This window comes from Rosa chinensis, chromosome 7 (assembly GCF_002994745.2).
Source record: "Rosa chinensis cultivar Old Blush chromosome 7, RchiOBHm-V2, whole genome shotgun sequence".
NCBI lineage: Eukaryota > Viridiplantae > Streptophyta > Magnoliopsida > Rosales > Rosaceae > Rosa > Rosa chinensis.
This window is the reverse complement of record NC_037094.1, coordinates 54,144,739-54,162,164: the sequence shown is the minus strand read 5'-3', so window position 1 is coordinate 54,162,164 and position 17,426 is coordinate 54,144,739. Positions and strand designations below refer to the sequence as shown.

The 17,426-nt window shown below is 39.0% G+C and overlaps 1 protein-coding gene and 1 long non-coding RNA gene across 2 annotated transcripts; both read right to left on the bottom strand.

Annotated features, from left to right (window-relative positions):
• Nucleotides 1-55: 55 nt before the first annotated feature.
• Nucleotides 56-3,125, bottom strand: LOC112180781. The gene is made up of 3 exons (XM_024319344.2): nt 2,861-3,125; nt 707-766; nt 56-611 (listed from the first exon to the last, which is right to left on the bottom strand). The coding sequence occupies exons 1-3, from the start codon at nt 3,011-3,013 to the stop codon at nt 273-275; spliced, it is 552 nt and encodes a 183-aa protein (XP_024175112.1). The 5' UTR covers nt 3,014-3,125; the 3' UTR covers nt 56-272.
• Nucleotides 3,126-11,586: 8,461 nt separating this feature from the next.
• On the bottom strand, nt 11,587-12,391 carry LOC112180983. The gene is made up of 3 exons (XR_002928578.2): nt 12,230-12,391; nt 12,076-12,136; nt 11,587-11,838 (listed from the first exon to the last, which is right to left on the bottom strand). It is a non-coding gene; the product is annotated as an uncharacterized LOC112180983 (long non-coding RNA).
• Between the last annotated feature and the right edge of the window lie 5,035 nt (nt 12,392-17,426).

The window sequence follows — 17,426 nt, the reverse complement described above, 5'->3', positions numbered from 1 at the left end:
TTAATTTTGAAGTACCGTGGCATGCAATACCATCCTAATATTATACACCATAACAGAGCATCAACAAAGCCTCTACAAGTATAGTTGGCAACAATTTTCTTCAATTTAATCCCAATGAACACACTATAATATGAGCAGCAAGACGAATCTACATTATACCTTTTGTCTGAAGTATGTAATCCAAGTATATAACCGAATCTAACTGAACGAATGTACAGTTTTGTCTGAAATGAAGGTTCTCTAGTATCTACAGTCTACATTCATCGCATTCACTACTCTGGGCAAATTTCAGCAAACAGTGGCAATCTCCTTCTTGTAGTAGGACCATAGACAAGACTCAGCCCAGCAGTGCTGGCTGCATCCACATCTTCCTTCGATGAAGGTATTTCAGTTGGAGGCAAGATAACCTCAATGCCATCATCTTGGGGTGACCAGTCCTTGCAGCTGATGACAGTAATTGGGGTCACACTGGTGTTCTTTGGCTTTGGCGATGAGGTTAACGCTGCTGCTGCTGCTTCTGTAGCAGCTGATGCCATGACCTGATGGGCAAAGTGGGACTTTGGGCTGGGTGTGTATAATCCTGAGCTACTTGTAGACTTGCACATCTGTGCCTGGGAAACAATAACAGAACAAATGTACAATGGCAGTTTCAGTAGTTGAATATGTCAAAATTTGGCAGCTAATTACCGCTTATCCGACTGCTAACCTCAGATTTGTTCTTGGCAGGGAAAGAAGTTGGATGCAAATTTTCTTTTCCATGTACAAACTGCAAGAAAATTAAAGTTTGGTCAAGTCCTCACCATCAAAGAGCAATTTGCTATTATGAGTAAAACAATTTGCTCGGGCAACTGAACAAATCATCTCAAAAAACCAATGAGATTTGAGAAAAATATAAAGGCAGCATAACCAATGTATTAAACTCATAATAACTAACAAAGGCACCATAAGACAAATCCAAATTCTTACAGAAATGTGAGATCAACATATTCAGCATTTAGAAGGTTTTAAGATTTCAGAGTGAACATTAGGTTCGTGTACAGAACCGACTAACAACTGCACTGACTACTAAAATAATACAACCACAGTAACTCATGGACTGACGTACATTTACAATTTAACCTCCTAATGACTAACTAAATTTGGCAGAACACTATCAGTTTCTTTCCTATTATCAGGCTTATGGACGGATGGCACATATAATCTGTTACTTGCTTACTTTCCCTGACTTCCTTATCAACTCTAGCATTAACTCAAGGTACAAAAACATGACTTCAAAATCTGAGCACCAAGCCAACAACTTATTGTCAAACTGTGACCTAGTAACATTGCTTCAGGAGTAATAGCTTTCATCTTCTATTAGCTTTCGTTTGATTTCAAAATTCCCATTCAGTCAATCCCAGAACCGTAGGATGACAAAAGGTGGTGAACCATTTCCGACAGCAAGCAACCTAGTTTTACATGCAAACAAGTTACATATAATGAATCGTAGTATTGTAACATTCATATAAAAGAACAAGTAAATAGCTCGAATATGATAACAGGCTACGAGCAATTTGATTAGGCAGTGACAGTAAGGCAAGACTTGCAGTACTGCCTCATCTAATGTAGTTGGGTGGAACTAACCCAACCAAGTCCTTGTTCACAGTTTTAATAAAAAAATCCAGCACAAATATGAATGATCAATGTGCAACAGAAAACAACAAATAGCTAAACTTGATTGGTACAAGTCTCTAACTGGAACCTCGTTGTTTTCCAAACCAATCTCAAACTTTAACCACCTATTTGTAAGTTGTAACTACCCTCCACCCGTCTTCTTGAAATGTTAATGAATTAAATCAATTAATGATGGAAAAAACTTTTCTCATGCATTCATTTCACATGTCAAACCATCAACTTGACTAAACACAGAATTGTCAGAGATCTCAAGGAATGGTAATACTGCAACTCGTATGTTATGATCTTTGATACAGCAAGCAAAAATATTTTCTGCCTTGTGCTTGTGTGTAACCAAGCAAACATTACTGTTCAGTTAGCTTAAGAAGCAGAGGAGTTTAAGAACACTAGAGAAATCAAAATGCAAAAGATAAAGAGGTCCAATGGAAACACTTGGCACTCATTTGTAACTACCTCTTCTTTGATGTTAACAAACAAGTGGTAAAGCCTAAGATTCATACATAATTCATTTAGCATGTCAAAATAAGTCTCTAATGAACCATCCCTTTGACTAACCATAGCATCATCAGAAATCTAAATTAATTCCAGATAGCAATGTTGTTTACTCGTATCTAATGCCCTCTAGAGGCAGCAAGTAACAACATTTTCTACTTGACTTTGTTTTTATTGATCATAGCATCTTTTTGTAAGTATAATCTTCCTAAAGTGTTAGTGAACTAGTGGTAAAATACTAGTGTTGTTCCTCGAGAACTCATTTCACAAGTCAAAAAGCGCTCTTAATAGACTGTCATTTTCGCTGACGATAGCAGCAGCTGAAATCTCACGGAAATGTGAAAGTTGCAACTGTTAAGCTCAAGATGGTGAACCATATTAGTTCAAGTGGAAGAACCCTAAACTAACTCAAGTTTGCATCTTGCAGATATAAAAATCTTACACCACCACCAAGTGTACCTAAGCAATATCCTAGATTCCCAACCAAAACAAAACAAAACAAAACATCACACAAAGACTAATCACCTTGCACCAGTTGTTAAAAGAAGCAATGAAAATTGACAATAATTACGATTTCATGACAATACTATCACTCGGACCACTTTTCTTTCATACACAAACAATAGAATCTACGTAGTTATAAATCGATGAAGCAGAGAGAGAGAGAGAGAGAGAGAGAGAAAGAGATGAAGACCTGGCCTTTGGAGCCGTAGCTTCCGGCAACCGAAACGCCGTCCTCCGTCTGCGGCGCGATCAGATTCTGCAGGGGCACGAGCGGCGACAGTTGACGACGGCGGTACTTGAAGACGTCGATCGGCGACTGAGAACCTCGCAAGTGCGGTTCCATCAATCACTCTAGCGTCTGAGAGTTAGGGTTTCCCTTCGGACCAAATCTCTTCTATCCAAGGGTGACAGTTGCTTGTTTGTCTGCGTTGTGGTGTGGCACAACGTATGTCCGATCTGTTGAATAGTGTGAGGGACGGGTTCTGTTGGGTGGGATCTCAGCTTTGTAATATGGAGGAGGAGTTGGGTGGTTTAGTCAGGAAGCTAGTTCTAACGGAGGAGGAGGCACAGGAGATCGTTCTTCCGGATGCTCCAGAGAAGTGGAAGCCAAAGAAATTCCTGATTGTGGGGCAACTTTTGACCAACAAGATTTATCGGAAGGAGTCGCTTGTTGGAACGATGAGAGCGCTTTGGACTCCAAAGAAAAACGGAAAGGAGAAGGCTAGGGTTACCTCTTGTGTTCTTGAGGGTAGTGACCGGGTAGTCTTTTCCTTCTCGAATGAGTATGATCGGAATCGGGTGTTGTGGGGAAGCCCGTGGCACTTCAATAAAGCTTTGTTTGCTGTGGCTGCAAGTGATGGACGCGATGATCTGCTCAGGATACCGTTGAATTGGCAGTTTTTCTGGATTAGGGCTTGGGGTATTCCACCGCTTTACATGGAGGAAGATACCGGGATTAGGATTGGTAATGCTGTCGGTCGTTTTGCGAGAATGGACGAACCGGATCACGGTGTTTTTCTGGGCTCATATTTGAAGATCAGAGTTCTTATTGATACGGACTTGCCGTTAAGGCGAGTGGCGACTGTCCGACTTCCTGGACATAGTAAGGGGTCGTGCTTTGAGTTAGACTACATGAAGTTACCATCCTTCTGCTATTATTGTGGAATGCTCTCACATGACTCCAATAATTGTGAGCTTCACAAGTCTGGTATAATTGTGGAGCAACAATTTGATTTTTTGATGAGTGCAGACAGGAAGGATCAGTGGCTTTTAGAGCAGGAGAATCGGAAGAAGGAGGAGGCTTTGGAAAATCTGATGAGAAATGGAAGGAGATTTGGATTGTTCAAGGAGGGAAAGGGTGGCTGGACGATGCGTGCACCAGATTTTCCTCTCTCCGGCATGGTGCGTGATAGAACAGAGATGGAGGAGGCCGACGGGCCGGAGAATATTGGTGATGGGATGGAGGTGGATGGGGGTCCGATGACGGACTTGGCTGAAGGCGCCAGGGTTGCGAAACGACGGCGGAAGGAGACGGTTACGGCGGAGGTTCCGATTTTGGATGATAGTAATTTACGGGATGTGGAGATTGATTGTTGTCCAGATTTCACGTTGGCATTGATTGCTAACGTGGCTGAAAAAGGAAAGGTGGATGCGGGAATGGTGCAATCAGGGGAGGAGTCTCAGGGTCGATCCAGTTGTTTAGGGCGTGAAATTTGCGTCCCGCCAGAAGGGAATTTGACTTTAAATTCCCCTACCTTACCACAAGGGTCTGATCCTCTGTCTCTGATGGGACCTACAGCTGGACAGAAACTTGCCATACAGGGGTGCAAAGGTGATTTAGAAGTGGTCTTGTCAAGAACTGGTGGGCCTGAGGTTATTGAGCCACGAATTGAGTCTACAGATTTGAAGGAGCATGTTGGACTGCAATTCAACAAAATTAGACGTGGGGGTCATTCACAGGCCGGGCTGGCCCCATCCTCTCTACGGCCTAGTTTGAAGAAGGGATTGATTCCTAATGGCAAATTTTTTGCCGTGGGGGGCAAGAAGAAGACTGTTTGGAAGGGTAGGAAGTTTTTCCATAATGACAATTTGAGTCAGGGACGCGCTCTGAAGTGTTCAACCGTGATGGGTCCGGATTTGACCCATCACGAGAAATGAATATATTGTGTTGGAACTGCCAGGGGATTGGGAACCCCTGGACAGTTACGGGGCTTAAAGGGATAATTTCCCTAAACATTCCCAATTTAATTTTTCTAAGTGAAACACGGTGTACAGCGGAGGAGATGAAGGGTGTGCGGAGGCAGGTGGGGTGGAAGAATTCTTTTGCGGTGGACTGTATGTTCGTTAAACGAAGAAGAAAGAAAGGGGTAAGTAGAGCAGGAGGACTTTGCCTTTTATGGAACGATGATATTTCTGTGGCTCTTCAATCTTACTCTGAGAGCCATATTGACGTTGTTATAGGGGAGAATGGGGGTCCTGATTGCTGGAGGTTTACGGGTCTATATGGAAAACCTAAAGTAGAGGAGAGACATCGGACATGGAATTTGCTGCGTCAATTGAGTTTACAAGGGAATTTACCTTGGGTGGTAGGAGGTGATTATAATGAGATTACGGTGAGTTCTGAGAAGATGGGTGGCGCTTTACGTAGTGCTACACAAATGCGAGGTATGCATGAGGCATTGGAGTTTTGTGAGCTTGGAGACATTAAATTTGTTGGTCCTAAGTTTACTTGGAGGGGTATTAGAGGTGGGGAGGAGGTAAAAGTCAGATTGGATAGGTTCACTAGTACTATACCTTGGAAAGAGCGGTTTCCTGCGTCAAGAGTAAAACACCTTGATCCTAGTAAATCTGATCATGTGCCCATTATGTTGGAAGTCAGAGAGCATAAAGTCAAAAAGAGGAAAAGAAAGAGACATTTCCGTTTTGAAGAATATTGGTTGTTGGAGGACAAGTGTAGGGAGGTAGTTAAGTTGGGCTGGGAGGGTTCTTCTTCTGGTCATTCTAGTCCATTCCATGTTTTGTGGAATAAATTACATGTAACCAGGGCAGCGTTGGAGTCTTGGAGTCAAGAGCATTTTGGGGTTATCAGCAAGGAAATTCAACAGACGCGTGCACTGGTTGCAAGCTTCTATGATGAGCGCTCTCCAACTACGTCATCGAACTCCTCGGTAGAGAACAGGTTGCTTTTAGAGTCAAAGCTTAATGATCTTCTTAATCAAGAACATGTTTTTTGGAGGCAACGAGCAAAGATTTTCTGGTTGGCGGATGGGGATATGAACACCAAATTTTTCCATCAAAGGGCTAATAACAGGAGGAAAAAGAACATGATTTATGGTTTGTTTAATGACGATGGACAGTGGTGTACTGATGATTGTGACTTGGAGAGAATTATTTTGAGTTACTTTGGCAAGCTTTTTACCTCTTCACAACCTCAAAACTTCCAGAATGTTCTAGAAGCTATTAATAGTGTGGTCACAGTGGATGATAATGCTTTTCTTACTAAAGACATCGATCAGGATGAGGTTTTCTTCGCACTCAAGCACATGCACCCATCTAAAACTCCGGCCCAGACGGATTTTCCCCTTGTTTTTACCAATCCTTTTGGGATTTAGTTGGTCCTGATGTTGTGGGAGCGATTCGTGAGTTTTTTGTCTCAGAGGATTGTCTGAGGATGGTTAACAGTACGTATGTTGCTCTAATTCCTAAAGTAAAGGCTCCACAGTACATGAGTCAACTGAGACCTATTAGTCTCTGTAACGTGATATATAAGATCGGGTCTAAAGTTCTGGCTAACCGATTGAAGCCCCTGCTAGATTCTCTGATTTCTCCGTTTCAAAGTGCATTCGTGCCAGGTAGATTAATTTCAGATAACTCTTTGATGGCCTTCGAGATTTCCCATTGCCTGAAGAGAAGAAGGAGTGGTAAAAAAGGCTACTGCGCCCTCAAGCTCGATATGAGTAAGACATATGATCGTGTTGAGTGGCCTTTTTTGGAGGCGGTTATGATCAAGATGGGATTTGGAGATGTTTGGGTAAGATGGATTATGAGTTGTGTGCGTACTGTTACATATTCTTTTATTCTGAATGGAGAACCTAGAGGCCATATTATCCCTTCCCGAGGTTTGAGGCAAGGAGACTCTATTTCACCTTATTTGTTTCTTCTATGTGCTGAAGTATTGTCAAGGTGCATCTCTCAGGCTGAAAGTCGTGATCTACTTCATGGGGTGGAAATATGCTTAGGAGCCCCTAGCATCAGTCATCTATTTTTCGCCGACGACTCTTTTATATTCTTCAAAGCAGAGAGAGGTGATTGTGCTACATTGAAGAGTATTCTGCAGGAGTATGAGCATGCTTCTGGACAACAGGTGAATTATCAGAAGAGTTGCATTTTTTTTAGTAAGAATGTTGATATGACTTTACAGGAAGAGCTTGTTGCATCGTTGGGAGTAGCGCGGGTAGACAAGCATGACAAGTACCTTGGTTTGCTGACTGAACTTAGCTACTCTAAAGAAGAGGCTTTTGGCTTTTTGATTGAGAAGATACGAACTCGGATGCAAGGATGGAGAGAAAAGACTCTTAGTGTTGCCGGAAAAGAGATTCTTATTAAGGCAGTTGCACAGGCAATTCCTTCGTATGTGATGAGTTGTTTTGAGCTTCCAAAGCATTTATGCAATGAGATGCATAGACTGATGGCCCGTTCTTGGTGGGGAGGAGATGACACTACAAGAAAGATTCATTGGATCTCTTGGGAGAAGCTTTGTAGTCCTAAAAATGAAGGAGGTTTGGGTTTTCGGAACATGCATCATTTCAATTTGGCGCTCTTAGCCAAACAAGGTTGGCGGTTGCTTCAAAATCCGAATTCTATTATTGCTCGACTCTTAAAAGCAAAGTATTTCCCTAATTGCACTTTTATGGAGGCTGAGGTTAAGGGAGGTGACTCCTATATTTGGAGAAGTATTATTTCAGGAAGAGAAGTGTTAAAAAAAGGATTGAGATTTCAGGTGGGTGATGGGAGTCGTATCTCTGTTTGGAAGGACCCATGGGTGCCATTTCCCCATTCTTTTAAACCTTTCTCGCCCATGATGGAAGGGACGGAGGACTTTATGGTTGCAGAGTTAATTGATGGGGAGAATGGGGAGTGGTTACTAGACTTGATGAATGAGCTATTCACTGAAGGGGAGGTTGACACTATTGCATCAATTCCTTTAAGTCTACGTGGGGCAGATGATAGATTAATATGGCATTTTGATCGGAAGGGTCTTTATACTGTCAAGAGTGGGTATTATGTGTTTAACAAAACTCAAACTGCATTGGAGAAGGCTTCAACGTCAATGGCAGTGGACGGCGGAGCTTGGCGTCGTTACTGGAAAATGGTGTGGAGTACTAATGTTCCCCCTAAGGTGAGGGTCTTTATGTGGAAGCTGCTGAAAGGGGTCTTACCCACAAAGTGTGCGTTGGCAAAGAAGAGGGTTCCTATTGCTGATATGAGTTGCATGTTTTGCATGGGTGACGTTGAAACAGCTACGCATTTATTTAAAAATTTCCCAGCTTTGATTTGTTTTTGGCTATTTGGACCACTTAAGCTGAAAGTTGTGGAGCACCCAGCAACTTGCCTAGAAGGGTGGATGCTGGACATGTTGGATGTATTGACCAGTGATCAAAGGGATTTCTTCTTTGTGGGCTTATGGGCTATATGGGCAGAAAGAAATAGATTGGTTTGGAATAATGGGGCTTTTAAGCCTATGTGTTTAATTGAATGGACAGTCCATTTTCTGGAGGATTATCAGAAATATCACCCTAAGGCAGTGCGAAAGAAGAAGAGGCCATTAACCAAATGGCAATGTCCACCTAGTGGCAGACTGAAAATTAATGTTGATGGGGCTTTTAGACCGGAAAATGGGTGTGGAGGCATTGGGGTAGTGGTCAAAAATGATGCTGGTAAGGGTATTGCTGCTTTAGCTTGACCTTTTCTACATGCTCACTCAGTCCTAAATATGGAAGCTAAGGCGTGTAGAGCTGGTCTTCTCCTTGGTATACATCAAGGGTGGTTTGAAATTGACATTGAAAGCGACTTTGCCATTCTGATTACTGCTCTCAATAGTGTGGAGAAAAATTTCTCAGAGGTGAGTCGGGTTTTGGATGATTGCAAAGATTATTTTACTGCTTTTCAGTCAGTTAGAACTCGACATATTTACCGTGAAGCAAATGGTGCAGCTGATAGGCTAGCGCACCTTGCTAGTTTATTTTCTATTGATGATGTATGGTTAGATGAGACTCCTGCTATTATTCAGGATATTCTCTACGAAGATTATTGTAATAGTAATTCTGTAGCTCGGGGTTCAGGTTTTATGTCCCCCCCGATGCAAAATTTTAATTCAATAAATGGAACCGGGCGTGGGGCTGAGCCTGGGTTCCAAACCCCTTACAAAAAAAAAAAAAAAAAAACAACCACATTGTTTTATAATATAAATCACAAATATATATACATTTACTACTTTACTTTAATGGTTACCTTTTTACTTTAATGATGTTTTGACTTTTGCACTCACTGAATTATGATTTATGAATTTAATCATATTTTAAATTTATTTGTTGTAGATTTTGATTTTATAAAAGGCAATATGAGAAAAAATATTTTATTTATTAAATTCTTATTGGGGATTTGGGGCGAGTTTGGAGATTTAGTCCCCAATGGGGATGGGGACGGGGAATCTCCAATATATTTTTATTGGGGATCGGGGCGGGGATGGGGGTAGAAAATGACCCTGGGGATGGGGATGGTGTTGTGATCCCCATCCTCAATCAGCCCCATTGCCATCCCTATTCACAGGTATTGTGTGTGGCATATTCTGAAAAAAATTTCCAGAGAAGACTAATGTAGCTTTTATGCAAGATTACTATGAACTTTTCAAGACATGTATATGGGATTCGGAGCATCCAAAAGAATTTGAAAAGAGATGGTTTGAAGCATTGGAAAAAAGTCAACAGACAAATAATGAATGGTTAGAAAAAATGTTTGAATTGCGTGGCAAGTGGATTCCAACATACGTAAATAAAAACTTTTCAGCAGGGATGTCAAGCAGCCAAAGAGTAAAATCTGCACATGCATTCTTCAAGCGTTATTGTGATAAAGAAAACACCTTTATGGATTTTGTCACGCGTTTCAATAGGGCAGTTGCTCATCAGAGACATGAAGAATTGATTGAAGACCATAGAGATTTGAATGAGACACCTAACTTGAAATTAGGGATGCCAATGGAGGTCCAAATGGCTCAATTATATACCAAAAAGTACTTTCAGCACTTTCAAGCTCAGCTTCATGATGGTAATGGTTATATCGTAAATGCCGTAATGGAAGATGACAGTAGTTGTGTTTACAAGACTGAAAGGGTGTTTGCTGAAAACTTTAGGATGCGGACGCTTGTACATGATAAGGTATCAAACATAGTGACATGTAGTTGTAAAATGTTTGAATTTGAAGGTATTCCTTGCAGGCATTTTTGGCTCTGTTACGACTAAAACAGATTATGGAATTGCCAAAGGAATATATTCTGCGAAGATGGACAAGGTTTTCAAGAATTCGTAGAGAAATGTGCCAAGGGCAAGATAGTGCAGATAATTCATTAATAATGAGACACAACGGTATGTTCAAAATTGCAGCCAATTTAATTGATGAGGCTGCAATTTCACCAGAGGGGACCGAACTTGTGCAAAAGGCATTTGAAGGACTTATGGAGCAAGTTAAGAAACTAAATCTTTCTGTTGGCCAAGCTTCTATCAACAATTATTCAGTAGGAACTTCTGAAGAGAATCACTTCCTAGATCCTTCTCAAGTGAAGACTAAAGGTAGTGGAAAACGCATAACATCATGGAGAGACAGGAAAAGAAAAGTTAGACATTGTTCTAAATGTCAAAGTACTAAACATACTAAAAAGACATGCAGATTTGATAGGTATTGGTTTATATATGCAAATTCTATATTTTCTATTCTAAAAGATTAGAATATATCATTCTGTTTGCTAGGTCAGAGATTGTGGAAAATGATGTCGACAAAGCATTGGGTGAACAAGATTACTTGGTTGATGAACTATAACTTGTAAGTTGTTCTACTTGATGCTTGTGTGTGTGCGTTTTCTTTTTCTTGGTATTCTAATAATAATGTAATGAAATTCTGTTCATGGTAATTTCTTCTTGAAATCTGAATTTATATATTAATTTTATGCAAGTAACAGACAAAACAAGCTTAAGGAAATTTGTAGTTGAGAGCATATTTTGGCTGATGCTTTATGCAGGTCCTGCTGCATATTCTTATTCTAGTACTTGTGGAGGTCTACTTTTTGCTTAGATAATTTACTTGCAGCAGATTTTTGCTTAGATAATTTATTTGCCGCCCGCCAACCCGCTGCATTCTTCTTGTAAGTTGATAGAGTTTGTGTATATGGGAAGGTCAAAAACATTCTTGTATCTATTTCATATGCATGTAGACTGAAGAAGGAATTGAATTTTGTCCAAGACCTGGTGAAATTTCTTTCCTTTGGCTTATGAGCAACTAGTTTTCTGAGTCAAAAAATGAAAGTGTAGCATTTTAATTGATATATTTCGATGTCAAACATTTAAGCTTTAATATGTGCGCTCCTTGTTTTCTGTTCTAAAAGATAACTCCTTTAAAGAAAGGTATAAGAGGAGATATGAACTGGTGTAAACTTCACTTGGAAATCAGGAACAATTCAAAAATAGTGAAATACACTCATACAAATACAGATGTATTGAGAACTGAGAGCCCAACATATGAAACAACATCTTTCAGTGGCAACATGCTCAACAAAATATACACCAATGTTGCCAAGTCAACCAAAATAACAATGCTCAACATCCTTATACTCTCAAGTTAAAAGTACAGTTCATCTACGGTTGGTACATAAGCAAATTGTTGACTTAGAACTTCAATAAGCTAACTATGAACTTGGTACTTAAGTAGATTCTTGACTCGCTATTTGTAAACCTCTGAGGAACTATTGTCAACACTTAGTAGTCAACCTGTTGAGACAAAGTTACATTTCACAGACACCCCGACAACATCTGTCATATTTAGGCTAGGAGACTGCATATTGGCTAGAGCTTCTTCTTGATCACCCATTTGCTGTATCTTAGAACCAAGAATGCATGAACTCTAAGTTCCAAAAAATCATAAACAACAATCAACAACAATTCCCAGAGAGTAAATAAAAGCAAACTCAACCAATCATAGCTAACAATAATCAATGTACATCTTCCAATTCTCCTTTCTATTTTAACAAATCTCGTACATGTCAAACTAGCCAAAGGCCCTCAAAACAAATTGAATAGCCAACAAATATATACACCCTATCATGTACTCAACTCATCATTAAGCTAATAGTCTTCTTACCATCATCGCTATCATCAAAGTCACCCATTGCATCATCACCTCCTCCCATGCCAGCAAGTTTCTACAGGGTAAGTGAGTCAGAACAATTGAACTAGCAAAGTAATTGAACACCAATTCTAATAGTAGAAAATACAACAAGTCAATATATACTAACCGAGAAATTCATCCCACCCATTCCACCTTCACCTCCCATGCCAGCAAGTTTCTGCAGATTATAGTTAAGAGTCAAAACAATGATCTGATAAATGAAACTATTTCAAAATTTTAAAAAAAAAAACAATAAAAAAAAAAACTCATGAGCTGTTATACTCACTGAAAAATCCATCTCACCCATTCCACCTTCACCTCCCATGCCAGCGAGTTTCTGCAGATTACAACGTGGAAGAATAACAAAATAAAGTCGTTTGCTCAATTGAAAAATTCTCAGTTATATAAGAGATATGAAAGAAGACAGAGAAGGTACCTTTCCAAAGAGGGCGTAGGAGGTGGAGAGCGACGGTGTAGGAGGTGGTGGAGAGCGACGGGGACCGCGGAGGCTATTATTTTGGGTCTCTGGCGGGAATGAATTCGGAATGAGAACTGGGTTGTGCAATTCTTCTGGGTATTGAGAAGAGAAGACGTGTTTGATATCAAATTCTTGACATGGTTCATCGGAGGGAAGGATTTGGGTTATGAAATTTTTTTTGGAAATGTGAGAAGAGGAGAAGACGGGGAACTGGTGTGGAAGTGATTGAACTGGTGTGGAAGTGGTGTGAAATTTTAATTAATGAAGGTGATAAAGTAATGAAAGTGATTAAATATGAATAAAATAATATATTTTAATTTAAGTGGAGTAATTCTTTCTCAGCCCTTGGATTAATATGGGTCAGATCTAAAGGCTATTGAGCAAATGATTCATGGTCACTAGGTGACCAGGTGATCGGGACTGTCCAACTATAATCCTCTTCTACCAAATATGTGAAAAAAAAAAATCGACCCAAACAAAGATGAACAGAGTGATTGGCGATGGCAAAAACGGCTGAAGACAATAACAATTTCAAATTCATTACTAGCTTCAGGAAAACTAAACTAGATCAAGATCAAGTTCACCTATCAACAACCATGATAAGGTCAACGATGAGGAGGTGATCAGTGATTTCGGCCAAGAGGTTTGTTGGAATTGGCCGGAGAAATCTAGGGTCTGTCAATAACGGCTGGGTTTTGATTAGGATTGGTCACCGGATGTAGGAAGATGAGACAAGGCCGATGGTTGTATTTTTGGTTGAAGAATGATGGTTGTCTTTAGTCAAAATACAAGGATGATCATAGTTATAATCTTGTTCTGCTATGCTGCCTATGCATATCCCACTTCTCTAATAGGATTTGATATCCTACCCTGACAAGATATAGATTTCCAATCCTAAAGCAATCTGAACCGCCAAACACCAGATTAGATAATTTTTTGTCATATCCAGTCACTAATGCAGGTAAACAAATGCGGCCTAGTGCGCATGAGAAATGGGGATTGAAACGCTTAAAAGCAAAGAGCTCAAGAGCTTCTGACTAAAATTGTCCATTAGATTTTAAATAAATAAATAAATATATATATAGGATTTTTCTTAGGTAAGGATATCCTTACTTAAGCTTACGGAACAGATTTCTAGTTTTTGGCCACTTTTCAATCACATATTCACATCTTAATTGTTCAGTTTTTAGGTCCTAATATATAGATCATCTTTACAAAATTTCAACCAAATTGATGACCGTTAAAACATCAAAAACTGCAATTTACACAAACGAACCAAATCTATCGAAACGGAACCATTCGTGTACATGTGTGTGGTTAAGATGTAGATGTCGACAAATTCATGTCAAAATTTGGGTTCTTAAATAACATTAATATTTTTTCATTCTCAACTATATTCCAATATATGAACTTAAATATATTGACAAAAGAATAAACATCGCGATAAACAAAAAACAATTGTTGAAGTTCTCGCTTGCACATTTGCCAATTTCTTCCTGAGCTAATTACATATACAAAGTATCACCGCATTCTAAATGTTCAATATGTAACAAAATGTTACTATGTTTGAAAAACTATTGTTATTCTCTGAAAAGCTACTCCAATTCTCCTTTAAAATTATTGCCATTATTTAGAAAATGGCTAAATACTGGTTATTACTTCGTACTTTAGGTCAAAAATCAATTCAGTCTCTGTAATTTCATCAAAAACACCTATGCTCATTGATCATTCCGTCAATAGTCTGTTAATTGGAGGCGTTAACTTGCTGACGTAGCATGCCAACTCAGCTTATGTGGGGCCCACATGCAAGTGAAAATTCCCACATTAGCCTTTGGCTCATTCTCCTTGATTTCACCCAAAACCTATTACGGTGGTTTTCCCTTAAACACAGTCCCAAATAAAAAAGAAGAAGGAAATCTTACTCTATTCCTTCAAATTTGACAAAATCCAAAAAATCGAGAAAGCTAAATAGGTGAAAATCGCGCCAGGGATGGGGAATTTTCATCTCCTTCACATCAGAATCACACAATCTCTAGTTTCTGAGTTTCAAGTTACAGGAAACTCAGCGCGCAGTCATTTTAGATACCCAGAATTTTCTTTGGGCACTCATCTTATTCGTTGAATCATCTCTCCTCCTTCTATCTTGTCGCTACGGGGACCAACGAGGAGAACTCCCCATCCATAGTAGATTTTGATGTAGAGCCTGTGGTGAAACTTTAGGTTATTTTGAAGTATTGTGAAATTGAATTTAACAAAGTGTTGTTCAATCAATTTTGCCAAAGACTATTTTCTCATCTAAATCATGGAATAACTAATCTGGATGCGCCTCAAATTTGTCATTTTTCAGGTACTGAGTTGTTTTGATGCCTCATAGTTTGCTATAAGTCTTCTGTTTGTCTGAAAGGAAAATGATCGCTTCCATATTTGCCACAGTGTCGTTCTGTCAATTTTTCGCCATCTGAACTTCATGATCAGTTGAGTTGACTACTTTTGCTTTTGATTGGTTTTGAAGGTATGAGAAGAGGTACGGGAGCATGGAGAAGATGGAGTGTCGAGGCTAATTTTGGAATTTTTGCTTGCATGTAGGCCCCACAGAAGCTGAGTTGGCATGCTATGTCAGCAAGTTAACGCTTCCAATTAACAGACTATTGACAAAATGATTAATTGGATGAAAAATAGGAGTGCATGGGTGTTTTTGATGAAATTAGGCCATCTCTAAGCCCTGAATTCTGTACTATTCATTTATCTGACAGCTTCCATCTCCAACCCAAAGGGCTAAATTATAGCCCTAAAATATATTTTAACATTTTAGATATGTTATATATATATATATATGTTCTTATTTTTTAAAGTCAATTAACTTATAGTAATTTCAATAATTTTTATGATAAAATTAATTTTTTTGGTTGTATTTTTTTTAAGATATTTAAAAATATCTTTAGCTAATTTTGAAATGGAATAAAACTGGAATCATATTTGTAATATTTATTTTATTCATGACAAAAACATTTAAAAAGGAACACAACAAAGTAAGAAAATGCAAACACTTGTCAGTGACAACCTTGACAATTATTAAAATCACAAATTGAAAGCTTTGAAAACTCAATCACATAACAAAGATCAAATTCATGGTGCTTGACCTCGCAGACTCCAGAGATGTTGGACAAGATCATCTAGTAAATGTCGGTTGTCAACAGGAGAACGTATCATTCTGTATCGAGACATATATTCCGACATTTTAATTCTTCCGGATCTTGGATCACTTGTTTTCGAAGAACTAGCCATTTTCGATAAAAGTAAAATAAATGAGAGATTAAGAATAAGGAGAAAATAAAAGATTTAGAATAGAGACATATATATGAGGAAGTAGAAGGAAGATGTGAAAAAAATGTTGAAGTCATATGTATTTATAGTGTAAAAGTAAAAAAAAAAAAAAAAAAAACAACAGCTCAAACCAAAGGCTAACAAAATAAATAAATAAATAAATTTCAAACCAACAGCTAAAAAAAAAAAAAACCTAACCAACGGCTACTTATAAAAAGAACAAAAAAAAACCCAACGGCTAGCTGACGTCAGCAACTAGTAGTTGTTGACGTCATGCTCCCGTCAGCATACACTAAAGGCCGTTGGCCACCATCAATCTGATCCATTTTTTTCAAGAGCTGAAGTGCTACTCATAGGGCTATATTTAGCCCTTTAACCCCACGTTTAGCCCTCCAATTTGGCCTTTTGGCCCTTAAGTTTTTGGGTTGAAGTCCAAAAGGGCTTTATTTTGGCCCTTTAGCATTTTAAGAAGAGGGTTTGGAGAAGGCCTTAGAGTCTCTGGCTTGAATTGATTTTGGACCTAAGGTACAAAGTAGTAACATGTATTTTGCCCTTTAGAAAATATAAAGTCATTCCTCAACAAAGTCTACTATTATCTTACAAAAGGCTATTGCTAGTAAAAAGAAACCGAACCACTGAGTAGGCTACAGACATCCCCAAAGCTAAATTGAGTCTCACCATTGTCGTACCACTCTATTATCCTCAAATCGCGTCTCACCAAAATTGATTATCGCCAAGATGACCACCGCTTGAGGCCCGGATGAACACAACTCCTGTTCAATCTTTCAAAGCCAAAGGGAAAGGAAATCACTACCACCATTGCCATCGTAGTTGCAAAGCTATTTTTTTTTCCTTTTTTTTTTTGTAAGGTTAGGCTCATATCCATTGAAAAAAAAAAAAAAAAAACCACATCACCAAAACAAGCCAAGATCACCACTTTCAACACTCAAAGGAAGCCGAAAACGTACCAAATCCAGACAAATGAAGAGCTATGAGCCAATCAACCAATTCTGAACAATAACACCATGAAACAAAGCCAAGGAGAGAGATTCTAGAAATGATGCTAGAACCCACCCGATTGCGTTAACTAACTGTGTCTGGTACGCAGCTACAAACACATCACCAAGCTTCCCTAATAAACCCTAACAAAAATCTTTATAGTTAATGAGAGGGGGAATGATTTGTCCCTTCATTGTAACATAGGATTTTCTTTTTATTTAGCTAGTGTCAAATAAATTCTCCTTTCAAACTTTGCAGATTACAGTAACTTCAAAGTCGGTTGTGCGTCGGAGAAAAAATAAGACAAAATTTGGTCACACGAATTGTTCCACAACCAGGGGCGGAACTAGAATTTAAAGTTTGGGGGGGGGGGGGGTCCAGATAATAAATCAAAATAAAGAAACTTAAAAATAATACTTAGAAGTATAATCAATTAAGTAAAATCTTGGCTGATATATTTCATAACTTTTATTTAAATTTTGGCTGGTTCTTTACTTAAAGATGCTTACAATAACTTTATAAA

Bases quoted from the DNA above. Each gene is read 5' to 3' on its own strand.
- LOC112180781 (XM_024319344.2), bottom strand. From the start codon at position 3,013: ATGGAACCGCACTTGCGAGGTTCTCAGTCGCCGATCGACGTCTTCAAG. The intron at 767-2,860 runs GTCTTCATCTCT...ATTTTCTTGCAG, and splicing joins GCTACGGCTCCAAAGGCCAG to TTTGTACATGGAAAAGAAAA. The intron at 612-706 runs GTTAGCAGTCGG...ATTGTTTCCCAG, and splicing joins CTGCCAAGAACAAATCTGAG to GCACAGATGTGCAAGTCTAC.